Source organism: Pipra filicauda, unplaced genomic scaffold (genome assembly GCF_003945595.2).
Source record: "Pipra filicauda isolate LSUMZ 115617 unplaced genomic scaffold, ASM394559v2 scaffold202_size1376763_pilon, whole genome shotgun sequence".
Lineage (NCBI taxonomy): Eukaryota > Metazoa > Chordata > Aves > Passeriformes > Pipridae > Pipra > Pipra filicauda.
Genome location: NW_024104313.1, coordinates 431,442 through 454,058, shown reverse-complemented (window position 1 = coordinate 454,058; position 22,617 = coordinate 431,442). Strand labels below are relative to the sequence as shown.

Below are 22,617 nucleotides of genomic sequence, written 5' to 3'. Positions count from 1 at the left end.
TTTTAAAAATATGTAACTCTGGTAATTGCAGGATAATAACTTACAGTTTAGAACACTGTTCTAACAGGACTACAAAGATTTCTAGTACAAACAAACTGTGACTCTCATTTGCAACTTAATGTTGCTTTCAATTATTTAACCTAGGAGATAGTATTAATTACACGGTACTTTTAATTACCATAGTTAAAGCAGTAATTATCTTTGAGAGAAATCTTGGTTGCACACCAGTCCTGATTTCCAGAATACCAAAAGTATGAGTACAAATCTCCTTACATTCTAGGTAATATCACTTCAATTATCCTACTTTCAGTCTGTAAAAAGTGATTATCAACTGCTTTTGGCTGCTTTGTGAGAGGCACAGAAAGTGACCTTAACAAACACATAGCAGCTGCAGGAGGATCATGGTAAAGTTAGGAAACTCTCCCAGTGCAAGAGGGGAAGGGGCTGTCCTGAATTGCATGGTCATAGTCTGTTGAATGGCATCACTTACACAACTTGTATGGCATCTAGAGAACAAACCCAGCATAGAGGTATCCCATACTAGAGGAATACTGTTCCCTTCCCAAATTTCAGGTAATGTCCAGGCTCTGGTGCGGCTAAAGTGAAAGCACGGGTTAAACAACCTTTCATTTGCTCTAAGGTTGGACCTTGCTATCTGCACTAAATCTCAGTGTTGCGCTGCTTCTGTCTGCAGTCAGAGAGTGTGAGATCCATCCACTGTGCCATATATTCTTTCAATTATACAAGTGCTGTGAATGCCTACTATTTTGTAAACAAACTGAGAATAATATAGATGAACTGGGTTTTGTTTTCTCACTTGAATGTGGAATCTATTACAGAATGCTGCTTAACTGGGATTTAGTATTAAAAGCAGGGGAACAAAAGAGGGAAAATGTTTTCATGAGCTTCATCCAGCACGTGAAATTCACTGTTTTGTTTTCTGTGCATTTGAATAGTCATACAATGCATGAGGGGTTGAAATCACTTTCGAATACAATGTGTTTTGAAACTGTGTTTTTCAGGTTAGGGTGTATTTCCAAATATGCTGTGTAAAAAGGCAAGGAAAATTGGTTTACTTAGAAATAATAAAGCAGTTCCCTGAATCAGTCCATCTTGGTGACATTGATGCTATCTAGCAATGAGGTTGATGCATGAAAATTCCTTTATGTATGCAGGTTCATGCATAAACATAAGCATTTGAATACCAACCAACCAGGTTAAGCATGTGCTAATTATGCATGTTCCTGTGCAGATGAGCAATATTCCTTCCATTGGTGAACGCCTAATATAAGCAGCAGAAAACTCAGAATTTTCTGAAAAGAGGGAAACAAAGGAGTGAACTGCAGATTAACTGTGAGAAAAGAAATGAGTAAAAGGTGGGGGAGTTCAAGGTTACCCTAGGATGAAACACAGAAATGGGGACATACATAAGAAACCTCTGTTAGAATTTCTTCTTATTATTTATTGTGGAAGACATCCAACTGAACAGAAGAGGTTTGGCCCTTTAGAGGAAACATTTAATTATAGGCATAATGTGACTGCTTTGTCCTCAGCTTTTGATGTTGCTTCTGTGATGGGAAAACGGTTTAATGTAACACCTCCATAAATCCTGATGAAGTTGGGAGAGATACAGAGGCTCTGACCAGTTTTCCAAACCAAAATACTAACATTTTTTTATTGAAAAAGAGTCTACATTTGTTTTGATAATGAAAATATTTTAAATGCTGATAGTATTTTGCATTTTTAGTAGTAAACCATAATTTACTTTTTAAGAAAATGCAATGTCAAGAAATTGATTCTTCAGATAATTCCTCTTGACTAGATTTTTTTATTACAAAAATTCTACATATCATTAAATAGAGTAAACATACCATTTTTAAATACTTCTGCCTTGAGGTATTTTCTGGCAAAAATTATTTCTAACTTTTTAGAAAAATAAAAACTAATTTCTCAAGTAGACTTCTGTAACATTTAAAAATGCACAGCAAATCAAGTCGCAACAAGTAAATTCAGGACAATTTCCACGATAGTTTATGGAAACTAGTCTATAAATTCTTATTAAGAAAAAACTCAGAGTAAAAAGCACAAATTGAGAGAGGGAAAAACATATACGAGTAGAATGAAGAACTCCCTGTAGACTGACACACACCATAAAAAAAATTACTTATTTTAATTCTGATATATATTAGACATTCAGTTCTCTTGCTAGTAACTAGTTATGGTCAAAATATGCAACTTATTATTCATACCATCATAACAGAAAACCATCACGTCCAGTGCAAAGATGCTATGCAGTTTCAGACCTGAAATGTGATCTAGATTTTAAAAACTCATGACTTGATTTACCTTGATTAATTAGTGGTCTCAAAACTCCCTATTCATACAGCATTCCATATAAAAATACGGCTGCTTGCACTTCACTGCTCATCTTCCCATTGAAAATAGAAGACCTCAGAATGCTAAAGCAGAATAAAATTTGAAGCTTTTATAGAAATCCTAGAGCACTGGATAGAAAAGTAGACAAACCACTGCATTTGCTACTAATATATTTCTGCGTTCTCTTGGTTTGGTATTTTGGGATGGTGGGGTGTTTGTTTTTTTTTTTTTTTTTAAATACAGATACTCTCAAGCATAATAGATCTGTATAGAAAGTCAAAAATTTCACACTACTTACCCCAGAGGCTAGAATGACTTCCTTCCCAAATAAATAATTAAGCAGATTTACAAAACACACATTATTTTCCCAAGTGACTGGAACGGCTCCAAGCGATTAAATACATAATTAGGTTGTTTTTCTAAAATGCTTATTATTTACCTGAGAGTCTCATCGCAGAATCTGTGGTAAATACTGTCTCCCTGCTAGTAGTTATTACCAAAACCGCCTCTATAATTTTCAGCCTTCCTCCAGTAGTGATATCAACAGAGGATATTACTTGGGGCAATGGATCATGAAAAGCAAAATCTGACTGTGCCAGGCAGCCTATTTAACTGACAAGCTGAGCTTTCTTTGTACCTGGAATTGCACTCTTTCATATTACAAACACAGTGGAAAGCAAATAAAAGGACTTTTTGGTACTTTAGTTTGTGTTTTAACAGCCACAAATTCTGCTGAAGGCTGTGCCTATGCGCTATTATGTGCATGCATGGCTACAGAAACAAAGACAGAAAAAATCCCCACACTCTTATTAACTGTTTTCTACCTGGTAAGGATAATGAAGGAAACATCATGTGTTTGTCAAAAAACAAAGCAAGCCTTTGTGGCCCCCACTCCTTTTGAAGCAGAATTTTCTTTCCCAAGCAGCTGTCTTCGGCCAAGTTACCACAGCATTCCAGCCTTGACTTGTAACTACCCCCATTGCCTCTCTCTAGGAGGCACAGGGTCATAGTGCCAGGCATGCAACAAGTGAATGTGAATATTCTCGCTCACCACCAGGAAAGGAAAAGGGCAGGCAATAAGATCTAGCTGGTTCACCTATGCAGCCAAGGGACAATACCAAATGCCCTTTTCCTAGTGATCACAGACAATAAAACTGACTCACAGAAGTGAACCCTTTTCATTACTCCACCTCCAGAGTCATTTTTCTTTACACTTTTACCTGCCCAGAGGCCTTACTGTTTTGTGGTCCTTACAGAGGAGATAAAGAGTGACTGGAATCTCAACTAGAAAAAAAGAGGGCAGGAGGAAACAGCAAGGCATGACAAGGTGAGGGAGAGAAAAGAAAGACAAAAGGAGAAATGAAGAGCAAGAGAAAAAGATGGAAAAAAATCAGAGGGCATGCCAGCAATATTTAGGGATCAGCAAATAAGGTAACAGAAATGGGCAGACAGCAAAGGGAATGGCAGTGAAGGACAGAATAGAAAATATATTACTTCTCAGAAAGGTAAAAAATAAATAAATCATGAAAACAAATAATGTAGAATCAGGATTCTTGGGGAAAAATAAAGACAATGAACAAATAGAGAAAGAAATCAAACAACTAAGCAGAAGACTTACTGTGTGTACCTTTTTCACTATATTTCCCAGTTGTTTCATTTGCCTGTTTTTTAACACCATCAACTAAGCTATTTGTGTTTTACACGCATACGTGAATTCACAATCACAACCAAATATCTTAAATAGAGGTGACAATTTATTCAGATTTACAATTTGGTGTCAATACAATAAAATTCTGCCCTGGACATTTTAGCTATTTCTGTGAAAGACTAACAGTAAAAACATTCTTGAAGCACTGGTGTCTCATGCAGCATGAACCACTGGAGTAGCTGAGGTGTGCACCAAATGGCCAGAACTACTCACTTTGTCAGGTCATTGCTTTTATAGTGCCTCATTTTTTATGAGGTTTAAAAAGAGACATCTAGGGCAAAGGGGAACAGAAAAGAAAAGAAAACAAGTACTGACAGGCAGATAGTGGGTGACTGCACACACACTAGGATGCTGCTAGATGGTATCAGTTTCAAATATAATTGTTTCATAGCATTCTGATCTCTGTTACAAATAAATAAGACTATAGCATGCATCTTAGTGCTTCAGTCCAGGCCTGTTCAAAGGAACCTAAGGCTTAACATTCCACATACTATATAATCTTATGAATGTTGTTGTATTACAAGTTATTATTTACTGTTGAAATTTATCCATGAGCATTTGCAGTAAGCAAGGTACATAAAAGTATTGAAAGAGAATGTGTGAACATTGTCCAAACTCAAATTGTTATTGAAGGACATGACTAGCAAAGGTCTGGCAAAATTTCACTTCCATAAGCATTTAAGAAATGGGAAAGTCCTATAAGAGAACCTCATTCACCCTCATTTTCAAGCCATTTAAACAATGTATAAGCAAAATATAAGTTCTACTGTCATTCTCAACTAACTGTCATTCTCTCTAACTGTATCTCATCTGCCTTTTATTCCCCATCTTGGCTATGAATCAGATTGAATCGTGTACTAGGAAAGTCCCTTTTTAGAAGGTGTCCCTTATTCTGCCACCTAAACTCTGCAAACTCCAATGTTAATTTCCTTACAGATATTTAAAGGTCAAAACATAAAATATTGCAGTAAATATAGGGATATTAAATTGTTCTAGCAGACCTTATTTTCTTGTTAATGTCATTGAAATAATGAGGCTACATTGATTTTAAAACTGGAAAATGAAACATAAACATTTCTAACTAGCCCAAATTTATCAGGCATCAAAGCAAAAAAAGCAAAGTGTAAGCCCCTAAATAAGTCCTTTACAAGAGCATATTAAAACTCCCTATCTGCTTAACCACATATATTTTCTATCTTAAATAATCTAGACTTACTTGCAAATAAGCCTACTCTGTCATCATATGGGGGCAAGCCATAGTTAATAATAGTTAATAATTTCCACATGTATAAGAAGGGAAGGAAACAAGGCTACCAAACGACAGTAGGTGACATGATGGCTTTTTTTAATGTGAACATGGATTCCCCATGGGCCAGAATGGGAATATTATTATTGCATATAAACCTTTCATCCACCACCACTTTCATTCACCAATATATTGGAGTGTATTTGACCCAGATATGGAATGAAAATCTCCTTCCTAAATTGCACACCTATTTATTTGTTTACTTTACCCCCCTATTTATTTGTTGTCTTGAAATATATTGCTGGGGAGAAAGGATTTATTGAAATGCAGTTTGAACCATGTTACTTTTTATAACCTTCGCTTGCACCTACATTGTGCAGTCATTTGACACATCTGCTATATCAAGAACAAATCTGATTGAGGAGTTTTAATAAGAACTTGAATCAATAAATTATAACAGATTGGTGATTAGTACTATTATTTATATGCAATATTTTTGTACCCCTTAAAATGCTGATGTCTGCTTCACAGGGATTAATTATTTTCATAATTTTGTCTAAGTAGTAATATAGAAAATGTCAAAAAGAAAATTAGATTTTCACTTCTCAGACACAGAAATTTAATTAAAGCCAACTTCTTGTTGAAGGGGAATGTCCTTAGCTGGTTCTCTGATCTGGCAGCAGCTCTACATTCTGCCATGTGGGAGACCAAGGCTCAGAAAGTGACTCAGGGAATATTAATCACTAGGTTTCAGAGACTAAACACATGCTGAATGTGCCACAGTTGGTCCCAGCAGGTTATTTATGGAGTATGTAAGTTAGCAGACAGCAATGATTTCTTATAAAGGCTGACGCTTGCACAGCCCACCTCAGAGATGGTGCTATACTGAAAGAAACCCTCTGCTTAGATAAAAACTGATCCATTAGGAAATCTCTAATTATCCAAGCATGAAAGGTCAGCTTCCCTTCATGCTGGAAAAGTGTAAGATAAACACCTCAAGCACATTCCAGCTGTAAAGATCAACATCTTCAGTCTGTTGGACATTTTTAGGGCAAACTCAGCTGTCTCCAATCTGTGGAAGAAGAGTTCACATATAAACTACCAAACTACTGTCATGTAAAGCTAAAGTCCCAGCCTTGCCAAAAAGTAAGAGAAGCCGGAGGCATTATTTACTCATTTTGACTACCCTCCCTCTTTAGATCTTTTTTCTTTCATGCCTTGAACAGTTACCAATGCTTCTCCTTAATTCACGGCTTCTTCAGCCTCTCTCTCAGTTCTTTCCCTTCATGACTCCTCTTTTACCTATTTCCTGAATATTATTCCTTTCTTCTATTTATCTCAATTATTCCAGTTTTTCATCCAGAGACTTCCTCATTAATATTAACTGCCTATGGACTAGAATGGGAGCACCGAGCAAGGCCATTCAGGACTTAGAGCAACATCCAGGGACAATTGAATGCGGTCCTGGTTCAAAGTTAATCTGCATCCATGAATGAACACAAAATTTTCTTGTTCAGAAGCTGACCTTTCTTTCTTAAAAAATATATTTTTTTCTGGAGAAGACAGACTTTAAGGAGATACAGTCAAAATCATTGTACTTGCTATAGCAGTACTTACATAAGATGAATTAGAAAATAGCTTGAATTAAAAACCCATTCAAGCAGTTCAGTGTAAATAAACTAACGTAATTACTTGATTTTATTGTTCATGTATGTGATCATTTTTCTAAATCAGGTGGCAGTTTAAAACTGAATTTTCAACCATATATGCACATCAAGCGATCATTGTAAGACGAACCAGTATGAGCGGAAGTGCTTTCAGTCGGAACAAACACTTTTCATTTCCAGAGTCACAGCTTTCATTGATTCCAGCTGAGACAAAAATTCACCTCCGCTTCAGCTGGACATAGAAATAACAAAAGACAGATAGACCCCTTTGCACACACTTTTGCTACTGCTCCAGCATGGTTATTTTACATTGACACTGGCCATCTTATTTTATAAGACAAGAAGTCTCCTTTGAAAGTTCATTTCTAGTTCCTCTTAAAGCCAATTAATTTCTAAGAATGATTTTTTCATTATCTCTTGTCCTTCATTACTGCTAACCAGATTAGGCCTATGTGCACTGTCATCCCTATGTAATTTACAAATGAAATATATTGCAATAGAAGAACTAGTGAGAGATAAAGGAGAAAAACACCTATGGGAAGATATTTTATGCTGAATTTAATTACGGCCACTCAGTTTTCCCTAAGTATTACACTGTAGTTGTTTCCAGAGAAGAATCCAATGCCTGCTTCAAGTATACCATGGGATAAAGCTCTGCTTGTTCTATAGATTTGGAGGCTGTTGAGATAGGGAGATGGGTATCTGCTGACACAGAAACAGCACAAACACTTGAGGGAGCAAACCTCAGATATCACTGCTTGAACTTCAGTCAACACTGAAAATGGAAATGAAGGAGTTGCTGTGACTTCTAACCATGTCCTTTGAGCTAGTCTCATGAGCTTGTGCCAGTGAAGGAACACAAAAAACCACTTGATACTCTGTTAGTTCATGTTTATTTTATGACCACAGTGAGAGGAGAATGCAGAAGAACACAAAAAATTCTTCAGGAAACTACTTCACAAAACTTCTGCAAATTCAATTAATCATTGAGAGTAAAAATCTGGTTTATCTATATGCTTTTAGTTCCCTTCTCCATCAAAGTCTGTTTCTGTACACTCAAATATTTCATACCAACAAAATAATGCAAAAAGTTTATAGCTGTCAAGAATTTAACAATCCCTAAATATTAAACTTAAGGAGCACTTGGAAGAAAATCCTAAAGCTGCAAATATGTGTGCTTTTCAATTCCTTTTATTTTATTCCTCTATTAATCACTGCCATTTCCTGCATTTTCTGATTTCCTAAGGTACCTCAAATGTTTTTAAGCAGGATTATTGGAGAACACAGATTTCAAAAACCGTTGACATATCGAAGCTTCACACCAGGCAACTCATTTCTTGTACCAATTGGTGCACTCTTCCATTTTAGGACCCACTAAACTATACATGTTTCTTCATTACATTCTTGAGAAGGTTCTGTTCATAGAACACTGACCTTCACTTAAAAATCCCTTGCACATACCCCCCTGAAATTTAACAGAGCTTTTATCTGCAACAGAAAAGATTCAAACACACTATCCGGTGTGATCAAATCAAACACAGTTTTTCTCCTCCCTTTTAGTTGCAAACTTTGCCTAAGCTAACTGTTTATTCTCCCTTTTTCTTAAGGGGTACTATGATTTTGAAAGATGATTCAGAGATTCACGACTGCATTGATGCACCGTTATTGTACAAATAGTATGTAATGTGGATAAAAAATTTAATCTAATCCTAGAAGCTTTCTTTGAACGGAACATGGTTCTTGAGGCAATTAATTATACTTTAAAGCTTTAGTCTTTTTTATTAGCAGTTCCATATACAAACTAGGGTAAATCTATTTATTTATTTATATATCTATGTGGTAAAATCAGATTACTTCCAGATACAATAGTGTTTTACAGTCATCAGGAGAACTGCATCTTTTATCTGGATTCCTTTGAAATATATCATGCATATGATTACTCATAAGAAGTAAAGTGATGCAAAGACATTTTTGTAAAGTGCCTACAGCAGTGTAAAACCTTGCCTTTTCTTGGCGTCACCAACTTTTCTTCTACCAAAGATCTGTGGAAGCCTATTTTACCAGGGGAACCAAGACTCATAGAGCTGTAATGCTATTTTAAAAATGAAACTGTGTTCATAGGAACAGTATGTATTTAAATGGGGTAATACATTGTATATTTGTATGCAATTCCTGCTTTGAGGTAATGCTATAACATTCTTTGCCCTGCATAGTAACTAAATAACCATAAATGATCTTTCATGCATATGCAAATCTATCCCTCTAAGCACCTTATTAATTATTTCAAAGATACTTGGAGGTCACCACTCATGGAAATTTCTATGCATGAAGCCTCATTAATACAAGACACCACACAGAGAGATGGGATAGATTTTTGTTGCCATTTAACAAGGGCAGAGAGTATAATCTCTAACGTTTACTTTTTTATTATAATGACCAATGAAATTCAGCCAGCTCCTATCTACAAGTCCTTCCTCTTAGCTGATACAGTGAGTTTGAATTGTGAGGTTGCTGCCACACTCCCCTGAACAGCTAATCCTATCAATGCACCAGTTACTGTGCTCAGAGCTCTGGCTGTTCTCAGCTGGAGTAGTGCCGGCTGGTGCTAGATTAGCAACTAAACACTAAGGAATTAATGTTGTTCTTCCAAAAATTACAGCAATGACACATTTTGTTTTGGAACAAAGTGAAGTTATGACATTATTGAGGTGATACATCATAGCTCATCAGCTGAGACGATAGCCTTCTTTTGAACATATATTATCTCCTGCTTAATTAGTCCCCATAACAGGAATCAAAGCAAAGCAAGGATATAACCACACAAAATACCTGAATGCAATGACAAAATGCATCTTCTGGCATATCTGTGCCAGGAAGCAAGAAATTAAACCTACTTGAGAAGTAGTGTTTATCTGAAATCCCTAGATCCTTTCCAACTCAAGTTATTATATACTTGTGATGAAAACACTGATCTTGTCTGTCACAGTGACCCTTTGCTGTTGCAGCTGCTGTTTATTTTTATTCTGCTGTGTGTGTGGTGCTTTCACCTCTAGGTTGATCCAATAAAAGATATAAAAAACTTGCTATGTTGGTACATTCCCTTGATAGAAATCGGGAACAGCGAGTCAAATGTTAATGGAAACTGCAGGCTATGTTCATTATGTTATCTCTATTTTTGAAAAACACTAGAATGAACAGAACTAATTGGAAGTGCAAACAATTTAAATACACTTAATTACAAAATCAAACCCTCCTGTATAGATCGAGGGCAATGTGTGCACATCTGCCTTGAAGAAATGGGCTAGTTTTTAAGTAAAGTCGCTCTTACATGAAAATCATAAAATAATTTTTACGAAGTCAAAACTTCAAGACCTCTTAAATACTACTTCAGCATTAGTCTGTGATGTTTAAAAATACATGCATTAATGCAGACTCTTTTGATCTGTCTGTGCCTCCTGGTCACCTACTATAACATAAATCTCATCAGACTGAATATGACTTTGTTTTGTACTCCATTTAGAAGCAGGCTCAAATCAACATCTAACCTTTCAATAAAGCTCAGGTCTAACACTTTTTACTTTGAATTATGCTCTGTTAGATATAACATGCATTAAATCCACATTGCCGAAATAAGAAAGAAATGTCTTTTTTTGGCATGCCCCACGGTATTCATTCCTGGCAAGGGAAATTCATTTTAGGCTTCACTGAGGTAATCAGAGAAAGCTGTGTCAAACAGCATTTTATCATCCTCACATGTAAATAAAAACTGCAAATTGCAGTTGCAAAATGAAGATTGTGAACTGTAGACTGTAAAAATGCTATCTTACGCCATTCAATAGAAGGATCATGATAAGTGAAAAGAAAGTCACATGATACCGTTCTGAATATTTCTTAATTGAATTAACTGACAATGAAAGCTGATGGATTCATAGCTATGAAGAAGGCTAATAACCTTTGAATAGTAAGAAGGGGTTCATAACTCAGGGATGTCACCTCTTCATAGGTGTGATGAAACTCAGTCTCATGACTTTTTCAAAGGACAAAAAATAGTCATTAGCTCTTAAGTATAACAATATTAGAGACAAATTACTTGTATATGAGAAAGCTAAGTTCTGGTAGCTGCAGAAATGAACCAGTGAAGTTGCAACAGCCCTGCTTAGGTTCTTCATTCTGCAAAGCAGTTTGAAAGATAGTAATTCCAAATGCTTTTCTTTTTTGATACAGAACTGCTAACACAACAGAGAGAACTGATGGAGGTAGCAATCAATGAGAAAGAAAATGTATTGCAATTGTATTATTATTACTACTGCAATTAGAACTACTTTAAGGCATAGTATTTTGAAAACAACTTTCTGATTTGAGGAGTCCTGAAGCTTTGAGATTAACAATATTTTAGCACTCCCATATTTAGCTATTATAACACTTAAAGTATAACACAGCTGAGGCTAGACTGGTAGTAATAGCTTCTTTTCCATTCCCTCAGCTGAACTCTCACTTGAACAGCAGAAGTACACTCATACTTTGTGCATCCTTTACAGCATCCCTTAAGCCAAGCCTATGCCTTCCTCATCATTGAAAAGACTGAAATCACATCCCTGAGCATTCCAGCTCCATCTTCTTGCATATTCTCCTCATCCTACCTCTACTCTGCTTCTACTGTTCAATTCCCATAATGTTCAACTGAAGCCAGGTAACACCTGAAAAGTGAATTTAGTAAAGCAATGTAAGGATTAGAGAGAGTTAAGCACAAATGCAGGCTTTTAGCAAGGCACATAGAACTCGGCATTAGGAAATAACGGAGGCAATAAATTCACTAGAATACAGGACACTCTGACATGAGGGAACATGGGCATGAACGGGGAGAACTAGAAATGTTAGCACACACAAAAAAGGACATATGGAAGAAAACAAAGGGAGATAAGAAAAGGGACAAGCCAAGAAATCAGGAACTTCTGCCAGACACTGGAAATCCCTGCCAAATGCACAAGGAAGCTACCCAAATTAGGGAAGGTTCAAAAGTTTATGAAGATGATGTTGAAAGTACACTTGGGTTCACGATGAAGCAACACAGGAACGACCACCGAAGTGCTCCCCAAATTAAAGACCACACCTCTAACATCGCCTCGACTCCGCCCATTATGAATATTAAAAGTAGATGTTGCAATGTAATGAATATTCATAATATGTGATGCAATTGCTTGGCAAAAAGTGTATAAAAAGCTCAAATTGTAAGTTTCTCGTTGGAGCAGGCTGTCTAGGGCAACCTGGCCGCTCCCCGGCGGTAAATAAATACCTCCTGCTTATAGACTGAAAATTCTGTCTCTGAGCAGTTCCTCCGCGCCTTTTTTGGGGCACAAATTGGCATCACAACTTCAGCAAATAGAAGAGAGGAAAAGACTGGCTTGCCAGTCACGGGTAAAAACTTCTGAAAACTTCCCAGTCTCCTCTCTGAGAGAAAAGAACTTCTGAAGTGAACAACTGGAGCTGAAGATATATAGAAAAATCCTAATACAGGTTTTGTGCAGCATGACTAGCAATGGGTTTACAGACAGAAGAGGTGGAAGAGTCATTAGTTTGACATATAAGCCTGAACTGGAGGAAGCTCTGTGACACCAGCTATAGCAGCAAGGAGGCTCACAAGAGAGGAGAAAGGTGAGCTGCCTGCTGCACCACTGGCATAACTGATTAACCTAAGGAACTAACAGAAGAAAAGGGAAGAAAATCAATGAAAGAGGGGGGGGAAAGGATGGATTCAACTCAAGCAACTTATTAATTTGCGTGGGAGCAGGAAATGGATTAACTTTTGGAGAAGCAAGGAAAGAGGTTGAGAGTATAGACTAACCACGCAGTACTACAGCAATGTTAAGGTCGAGGAAAGAGCGTTGTTCAGTTTCTCATGACAAGTTTTCCTACACAACATTAAAAAGTGTTTTGTGCAGTATGACATCAGTGCGTAAATACAGTAGCAGAGTGAACTGTTGTGGGGGAAATAAAATGGGACCTGGCAAGACAGCACATAAACAGCAGTTCTAGTGAAATGTGAAGATACGTTGCTCGTTCGCTCTTGAAGCAATAAAAAATAAATGATTTTAAACAGTTCTTACTAATGTACTTTCAATACCCTCAGGGCATGTTCTCAGGTTAAGTAGATGCTACTGTCCTAAGAAATTTTGTCAATTTTTCTCCCATCTAGTGGGTTTTGAAACTTACTTGTCAGCCATTCAGGTAACCACGCAAACCCATCTCCTATTCAGCTTCTAATATGCTGGAAAACTATTCTCATACCACAATACAGGACTTGTAACAAACATATATGCACACATTCAAAATTAGGAACAGGAAAAAAGAATTCCACATATAGAATATATTTCTTCACAGCACAATTTTTGACAATTTTGCAGCCAACATGCCAGTGTAATTGAATCAGTTCTCAAAATAAATCTTCCATATTCTGTTTAAGCCTTCATTTAGTTAAGTCAAACTTTGTTTCCTACTCAGGTAAAACATGTAACCTGCCATCTTCTCAGAGCAATCTACATTTCATTCAGTGAGGTGAGAATTAGTAGTAATAACTTTATCACCAGGAAGGTGATTTAAAATTCCCATTGCAGCCCTTTTTTATTAATACTTAGGCCAGGAAAGTTAATAATTTACTTAATTTGAAAGTGAAAATGTGGAGGTGAAGGTGTTTCGGTTTTTTTTAACCAGAGGACAATGCTATCATCTGCTTGCACTTCATGATTATAAAATACTGATGTGAAGAAAGTATACATTTGATTTTAAAAGAAACACCCTTTGGAATCCAGTTAATTCTCCAGTTCGCTTGCTTAGCAAGAACCACTTCCATATTCAAATATTTTCTCCAAGAAAAAAAAAACAACTCCTATGAAAGCAGTATAATTCCACTGATACCCTCAAAACTAATAAGTGATTAAAAAAAACTTACTCTGAAATCAAAATCACATAAATTTAAAAAAAAAAAAAAATCATCTGAAGCATACCAACATACCTACACAAGGGAGGGAATAGCCAAGCTCCGGGTCATGGATGAACTGACGGTCATTCAGCATAGTCACACAGTACAAATGGAAACAGTCCAGGCAAATGACATGGCGATGCACACACTGGAACACAAGCACAGGACTCCTGTTAAAAGCAAAACAGTGAAAATGATGAACAAGGACTGGACTGAACTCCACAAAAAGCTTCATTTCAAACTTATAATTTAATAATAATTTTTTCATTCATAATACTCAAGGTTATCACACACATTAAATTAGAATTTAGCCTGGCATATTGCAGCACTTTTAAAAAGAGATGGTTTCTAAAATGAATCAGATATGAGGAAATGGAAGTTAAGCTTTTACTGAAAGTTGAAACTTTGAAACTGAAAACTGGAAAGAAGTAAGAAAAGTGCTTTAGTAACAGGAATCCTTTGTGCAAGGTGAGGAAAGATCACATATGGTAAAACATCAAATGGTGATAGGTAGGATACAATAGAAATGAAACCAACTAGGAAAACTAAATAGGATTTTGTGAAGACCACCCTGTGCCTTCAGTCTCTCAAGGCCACCATTTGAACTCTGCATAGAGGGCACTCCCTCAGTAATAATGAGTAAAGTAATTCAGCTTCTGTTCAGAGGTATGGGATTCATCTGAGGAAGAGACACCTAAACTTAAGTGCTGTATATAAATACCAATGCTGAGTGAGAAATTCCTGCTACAGTCAATATACTTAATGGAGGCTGGAGTTCATCAGCCTCCGGTATCTGTATTAGGGTGAGCTGAATCACCAGCTTGGCTCCATTGTCTGTATTGACTAAGTCTCCATGGACCACTATAGAAGTTCAGACACCTGCCACAGAGACAACTAAATATGGCTATCCCAAGCTTGACAGAATACTGCTTATGGACATACAGAGAGGAAACACTTGGAAGGAGTGAGGACAGTTTCATTCCTGAGTTGGCCTGCAGTCAGAAACTCTCCCTCTAGTGGTGGTCAGAGCAATGAGAGGCAGTGGTTCCAAAAATCCTGCCCAGGACCAGTACACTGGAGGTCAAAGAAAAATTGAGTAATACAGAAAATATTACATACACATGAAATGTGCCTTCACTGCAGGAACACACTGAATTAAGCTAATGGATTTGCTCTAATGTAATTTATCTTCTGCTAACTCCTGATGGATGTATCTTAACTGTCAATTCCAAAGTAATGTGTGTTCGACAATCCTGCTTGCTTATCTCTTATCCTTCAGGACTATTATGAGACCTCAAGTCTCAAAATTGGAAAAATAAAGAGAGGGATGTTAAGCTGAACACAACAGCGAGATACCTATTCAAATGCTGAATTACTTTACTCCTTTAATTTGCCTGTGAGCAAACACAGGTAGAAATTTAACACAGTTAAATTTTTTTAGTAACTAGGAGGAAAAATAATTATTTTTAAAAACGAAGGGGGGAATTCTCACACATTCATGGTACTCCATGAGACAGATATTAAAATACATCAAATACAGCAAGACTTGTGATAAAAGATTAGACTTAGCAACACAGATATATCTTCTATAAAACCTGCTAGATGATGCTTTGAAAACTGACTGGAACAGTAAAACACCAAGCCCTCAGTGTGGGGATACAACTTCAAAATGTAATCAATAATTTCAGATACTATATACAAGCATTTAATCTTCCATGAAAACATGTTTTAACTTTGCACATACTATAGTATTCATGGCAGAGTGTTGGTATCTCCAAAAATATAATCTCTGTGTTTTAAGGATTTTGTTGAATAAAGCAGCTTAAAAACTGAATTAAATAAAACCTCCCCGTTACTAATCCTTATTAGTTGCCCACTTGCTGTTCTGAATGTACCAAATAATAATTTTAAAAAGACAGCTGTAAGGCAAAATGAGAAGCTCATCTATATCAGTTTAGCTCTGGATGGCCCCAAAATCATTACAGAGAAGTGGAGGAGCAGTTATCTAGTCCTGACAGTGCAAAAGTCCCCATGGCTAACCTGTCAAATGTAACCTTTAGAAAAACACATGAAAGTTTTCTTCCTGAAATGCAGCTATAATCAAATTTGTCTATAGCTTTAATGGATACCTTACTTCTAGGGTTAATTTCTCTTTTTTATTGTGTCTGTATCTTGAGTATCTTTTCTAGTTTCAAGGGAAGTTCCCTGGTTCTAAATTCACATTTCTCTGACCTTCATTTCAAATACAAAATGTATCTCATGTGTGGGGTGAGATCCACAAGAGAAAGCCATCAAAAGTGGAGCATCTTAAAGAACCCAGGCCAGAAGTGAAAACGGTGTTAATTAATATTTACGCCTAAACTTGTATGAAACCAAGACTAATAGCACTTCATTATGCAAATTAACTACTATGATCAGTTTCTACTGTAAATTATTTTCTAGTAATTGATTTTTCTTCTTAATGTATTAAAACTGTTTGAAATCAAAATTATATTGTCCAGAAAGGGCACAGCCATATATGTACACATTTAAACTGCATCTTTAGGAACAATGTTAATCTTAAAACATGCTACTTTTTAACACTATCAGACTCCAAGCAATGTGTACAAGATAGATATAAACCTGGGTTCTGACTATGTCACAAAACACATGCTGTTACACTGTCCACTAATTTTGCAGCCCTTGGTATCCGTGTCGTAAGGTTTTGAGAAACTCAATCTGTATGCACTACAAATTTATCAAAATTCATTTGGCATTGGAACAATCACTGCACTCCAACATTTGCAGATTTTGTATCAAAGGAATGTAATTCTAGTTTAAAAGAGGCATAAAAGTCTTGTTCCTGAGATCAGTAAAGATGAAGATGTAACTATTGTGTTCTTAATGCCCATATGAAGCTAGTAAATACTCATTTAGGATAACTCCAAGAATTATTGATAGAAGCCTTGCTTGAACCAAACACAATTTATTTTAGAAAGTAGTATTATGAAAGTAAAAAAAATTTGCCATATAGTGTAAGAAGGGCCCTTGCTCGATCTAACAATTGGCTAGTAATGTAAATCTGATATATATTTTAGAAGGTATCTCACAGGTTCCATTTACATAATGTGTTTGGCTGAATTAGAGGCTTCATGAGAATAATATATAAGAAAAATGTTTCTCACAGCAAGGGATAAATTGGTCCTTTTTGTTCACCAATTAGGATTGTAACCACTTTTAAAAATTGAAAATCCAACATTATAATGCATCACCGGAAATTTCCATAATAAGTCACTCGCTCTTGTGCTCAGATTCCTTTTCATTAGAATTTTATCAGCATACATTGCCTTAAATGAAAAAGAAAGGAGACCCTAAATGTTTCTGCTTAATGTTACTACTGTTGGATAACTGTGTAGCACAAAACCAGCACAGATGGAAGGGCTTTCTGGTCCATACACTCTTTTGTCCTTCTCCCTAAAGCAGCAAGATGCCGATAATTTTCAGGTAGACTACCACAGTATACCAGCTAAATAAAGATATGAAGACTTGATCTTATTTAAGATAAGAAGGCCTCTGGAAAATAAATTGTTCTAGTATACCTCAAAATCTCATGAGGATTATTAGTGTATTGATAGTGAGTCCAATGGTTATGCTTGTGAGGTGCTACTTAGCATAAGGAATTATTTGTAGACATAACAGTGGATAAGTTGATGTATCTTTCAATGGCTACAGAAAAATACATAGGGCAATTAGTCCCTTGCTTGGTCTTTTCATATTTTGAAAAAAACTAGACTCAATAAAGGTTAAACAGCACACCACAAATTTCAGACCATTATTTTTTTTAGAAAATGTGAGTAGCCACAGTCTGAAGCACTTCAGAGCAAGGAATATATTTGAGCCTGCAGTAATATGTGAAAATCACATTGGACAAATCTGTGAAACCCCCTTGAGGTCATTTCTAGGTGACAGTTGGATTTTTCTCACCTCAATCTCAAAATCTTAACCAAATAATAATAAAAAAACCTTACCAGATGTCTGTAAGGCTGCCTTGCTGGGATTACAGTCAGCGAAGCAAAAACAGCCATGTGGGATTCATTTCTGTGCAGTAAATAAATATGAATGCACACAGCTATATCACAGCCTTTAACCCCACCTATAAGTACTATATTTATCATAACACACTTCTGCATTTCTAGCACATTTTTCCACTTTGGAAAGCTTCCTGTACTTCAAAAAGCTTTCTATATAAGTACCATGAAATAATTTCATTTATAAATGGATCTCTATGTCATTCCGAAATGGATTTTTGTTAAGTTGCAGGTCAATAGCATCCAAGAAAAGGTGAATCACTGAAAAAAATGTGTAAAGAAAAAAAAAAGGAAAGTATAAACCTTGGTGACACAGACACTACAGGCACTCTTCTGCTTCATAAACAATCAAAGTAATTAAACAGAAATACTGTCCTTGCTGCCCTGCTCAAGGCAGCAAGGGCTCTACCCTTGTTGCAGAATGGAATTACAATGTCTAAATAAGCCAAATTATTCATCCATCACATGGCTTCCTCATAGAACCATATATAAGAAGAATATAGTCTTTTAATTCATACAGAGCTGGTGTCACATCTGGCTTTCCTGTCTACCACATACATTACACCGTCTTATTCAAAACTATGGAAAGAATTGCCAGTTTATGATGGTTTAAGTGCATGGTTTTCTTACCATGAAAATATTTCCAAGTACTTTTTCATCGAATATGTTACTAAAATCCATTAGAAAGATGCTACTATGTATATAAAATAGGAATATAGAAAATATAGAAAAATTACCACAGTGATTTATGATTTAGAACTTATGCAGTTTGGAGGAAAGTACAGCAGCAAATCCTGCTTTCTAATGAGCAATATGTGATTATGAATAGAAATAGTGCAGTTGCAGGCAACCTGTAAGTAACAATGCAGGTCCCAAATATTTACGAAAGAGTAGGCATCTAAAATGGGTATCAAGACCTTACAAGAGAAAAGAAAAAATTATAAAGTACTAAGAAAGAAATATCACTGATATGACTTTGCAGTGAAGCATCCATTTTTCACAGACTTTTAGGACCACAAAAAAGTACATCCCTGCTTTTCCTTTCCTAAGGGATAAAAATAAATCTTTACATAGACTATGCTAATCAAAAAACTCAGTATACATAAACACAGTATTATCACAAAACTGACCCGTTAAATCCCTTAGAACAACAACAAAAAAAGATTTTTTTTTTGTCTTTGATCACTTGCCACACAATGCATCAAAGGTCATGAAGTGAAGGTTACGAACAGCATGTGACATCACTATGTGTGCTTAAATTTTCTGGCTGTGCTTCTGTACAAAAATGTATTCTGACCCACAGCTGTTAACTTAAAGGGGCATCAGCAAGTGAAATCTGACCTATTTTCTCTTCTATTATGTTACATGTTTTCCTCTAAAATGTGCTTTCATGTTTCTTATTTCTATTGGAAGGCAGCGCCAAGAGGCCAGAACCTCGAAACAGCCTGACAGTAATAAACCAGAATATAAGAGAGAAAAACAGGCATGCTTAAAATTAGTACACATGATGGCAAGTACTCCTTTCAGCAGTGTTCCTGTTAACTCTGTTGTTAAGGTTTTTTCCAGGCTATGGAAGTGACACACTTTATTGCCTATAAAACTCTGATCACTGTGGCAGGCAACAGCATCTGCCTCCTGAGGACACAGGCAAGGGAATTCTATGTTACATGTAGTGGTACATTCTATATGTGCTATGCCTGCTTGCTCAGACATGCCTTGCATGAGCTCCATGTTCAGACACAATAACCACCCTTGGACTAACAGTTGAATCTTACGATACCAGGAGTAGACAGTCACTGGGTTGGAGGAGAAACTTCCTGTAATCAATCAGATTAGCTGTTTACAGTGCTCCTCTGCACAGCAAATAACTAATAAATCAGTCATGCTTTGAAAGCAGATCAGTAGAACCTGCTCCTTTTCCTTCATCTGTCCTTTTAATACCTCACCAATGCTCCAGTGGAGAGAAAAGGAAAAGATCTCAGCAATGGAAGCAAAAGATGACAAATGTGAACAAAACAAGCAGCCCATGAAGCCCTAACCCAAGCCCTTGCCCTAACCCAAGCCCTGGTTAGCTTGCTGGTTACCCTTTATAGCTTGCTGACCTCCAGCTTATTGTGAATCAATTCATCCATACTGGCTCTTTTGTACGCAGTGACCTCCCAAACCCATGTCACTTGTACCCTCAGCTTTTGCTACCCAAGGCTGGCAAATGCTGCTTTCACGCTTCCCTGGATTTCAGCTGGCTCACAGCAGATTTTCCTATGCCCCGAGGCAGCACCCAGCATTTAGCAGCACAGTCAAAACTGTATATCCCTGACAGTCTACAGCAGTTTGCCCAAGGATCCTTCCTTTCACAGGCTCCTAACTTTCTGACTAGAGATACTTGAGTTTGACAGATTAGAGGCAACTAATGAAGTTGGGAGAATGATAGGATATCACAACAAGAGGAAGAAGAGCTAACTCGACCTGTACAAGCAACACCATGTGATCTTTCAGGAATCAAGAATGAATAAATGAAAAATGCCAAAATGCCTTTGTACCCTAATGGCTTCTTATTCTACTGATTGGTCCCATTGGATCTACTGAAGTCCCATTGATTTCTTTCAAGAATTGAAACCTTATTTGGTTTTACTTTCTACAGTTATGCTAGTAAAATTAACATTGTCAGCAAATGTTCTTATGCCACTGGAAAAGAACATTGGATATAATCTTAAGGCATGTTATCATATTATACTCTTCATTCCCTGGGACTCCAGGAGGGACCAGGACTTTTGGATACAGTCTGTCACCACTGTGTAAATTTCAGTTATTCCCTTCCAGTTAGCTTTGAAAATACACCCCGGAGCATGACCTTTTGGATTGTATTCCTTAACATATATAAAAGAAAAAAAGATTGGGAAAAAAGGAAAGAGAGAAGGGGAGAAGAGGGGAGAGGAAAGAAAGACATAAGAGGGTGCAATTATCAGAGAACACTTTCTACATCAGCATCTCCATTCAAAGGGAAGAAGAGCAAGCCTTGGGCTAGCAAGTCTCATAGAAAGCATTCTGACTTGGCAGATTTTAAGTGTACAAAGTAGTCAATTATCCTTAAAAATCTGAAGAAAATAGTTTGCGACGTCCACTAGAAAATTATACTAGCAGTGAAGATGGCTTCTTTATGTCATATTCATATTGTGAATTTTTGTTTCTGATCTTATTATGGCCTTTTGTCACACCTGTGGAATTTAAATGCCCAAACATGCATGCAACTCCATGTTTAAATTTCATTAACCTCCTCCATCTTTTCCCTGCATGTCAACCTCCAGTATTGCAGGAATGGAAGAAAGGGTATTCACAATACTGTTTTACAATATCATCTCTGAAAATCCTGTGGAAGCTGTTTGTGATGCCAACAAGAACTGACTTATGGAAGAAAACACATTGTAAGAAAAAAATTGTGGTGGCATTTCCTCTGTTCTTTAAGCAGAAGAGGTTTTTAGTTAATTAAATAGTGAATGTCACAGAACTTATATGAAGACACTTGCTGGAAAAAGAGTGTGTCCAAAAGGGCATGTGTCTCGGGAAGCATCACTAATACTTCATTTTGGTCCAACTTTCCCTTGCTTTGATGAAACAGTTTACTGCCTACCTCACACTTAGCTACTTACATGGACTGACAAATGGTGAGGGAAAAGAAGTATGGATTTTTCATCTTACCTCTTCCTTGTCCTCACTGAGTATTTGCTTAAAGAGGACAAAGCAAGCAAAATCTACAACTTTCTTGGATACTATATAATAGCCACAATTGTCAGCACTAATGAATAGTTTTCACATCTCATGTCTATCCCAGAACACCTAGGTCATTCCCACAGAGATTATTCATACTGACTCTTCTGTTACACTCTCTCTCTGTTAGAAGAAGTAACCTGGTCTCGGGAGAGAAGACAGATTATAGGTAGAAATTTGATACATATCCCAGTATTTCAGAGAAATAAAGAATAAGAAAGATAAATTCAAAAATATTAATGGGCATTTACTAACGCAAGTTTTCTTTTACCTTAAATTTTCTTTTGACCACTCCCTTGACACACCATATCTAGCTGCATATGAGGTGGGGTCTGGATTACAGTCTAGCTATCGGAAAAAAAGGAGTAGTAAAAAGAGTAAGGAAATAGAATGGAAAACAAGGAAACCAATACTTTACATAGTAATAAATAAATAAAACTCATTTAACACGTGATATAATATCCTGGGGATGCCCTGCAACGCTTATGGATAATATCACTACTTAACTTCATGGTCCACCTATTCATAGGCTAATAAAACCATAAACTATACAGAGGAAGTTTTCATTACAAATGGTGGATTCCTTCCATTACAATGACAAAGAGAGTATGTTTGTATATGGGGTCTAACAGCTGGCTGAGCCCTAAGAATCTGTACACTAAAATGTGTCCAAGGAATACATTTGGACTCTGTGACAAAACCCTTCCTGCTCCTTCTTTTGTTCAGGGAACAAAGCGAGATACATTATTACTCAAAACATACTGACAAAACAAACAAACAAGAAAGCATCACTTAATTCAAAATGTAGGCTG

General features: G+C 36.5%; 1 protein-coding gene across 1 annotated transcript in view; it reads right to left on the bottom strand.

The window, feature by feature from the left end:
• The window catches only part of PRKN (parkin RBR E3 ubiquitin protein ligase), a 710,634-nt gene that overhangs the window by 265,519 nt on the left and 422,498 nt on the right, over positions 1 to 22,617 (bottom strand). The window contains exon 8 of the mRNA XM_039380803.1: positions 14,007 to 14,143. Within this exon, the coding sequence (XP_039236737.1) occupies positions 14,007 to 14,143 (137 nt within the window). The remainder of the gene's footprint in view (positions 1 to 14,006; positions 14,144 to 22,617) is intronic.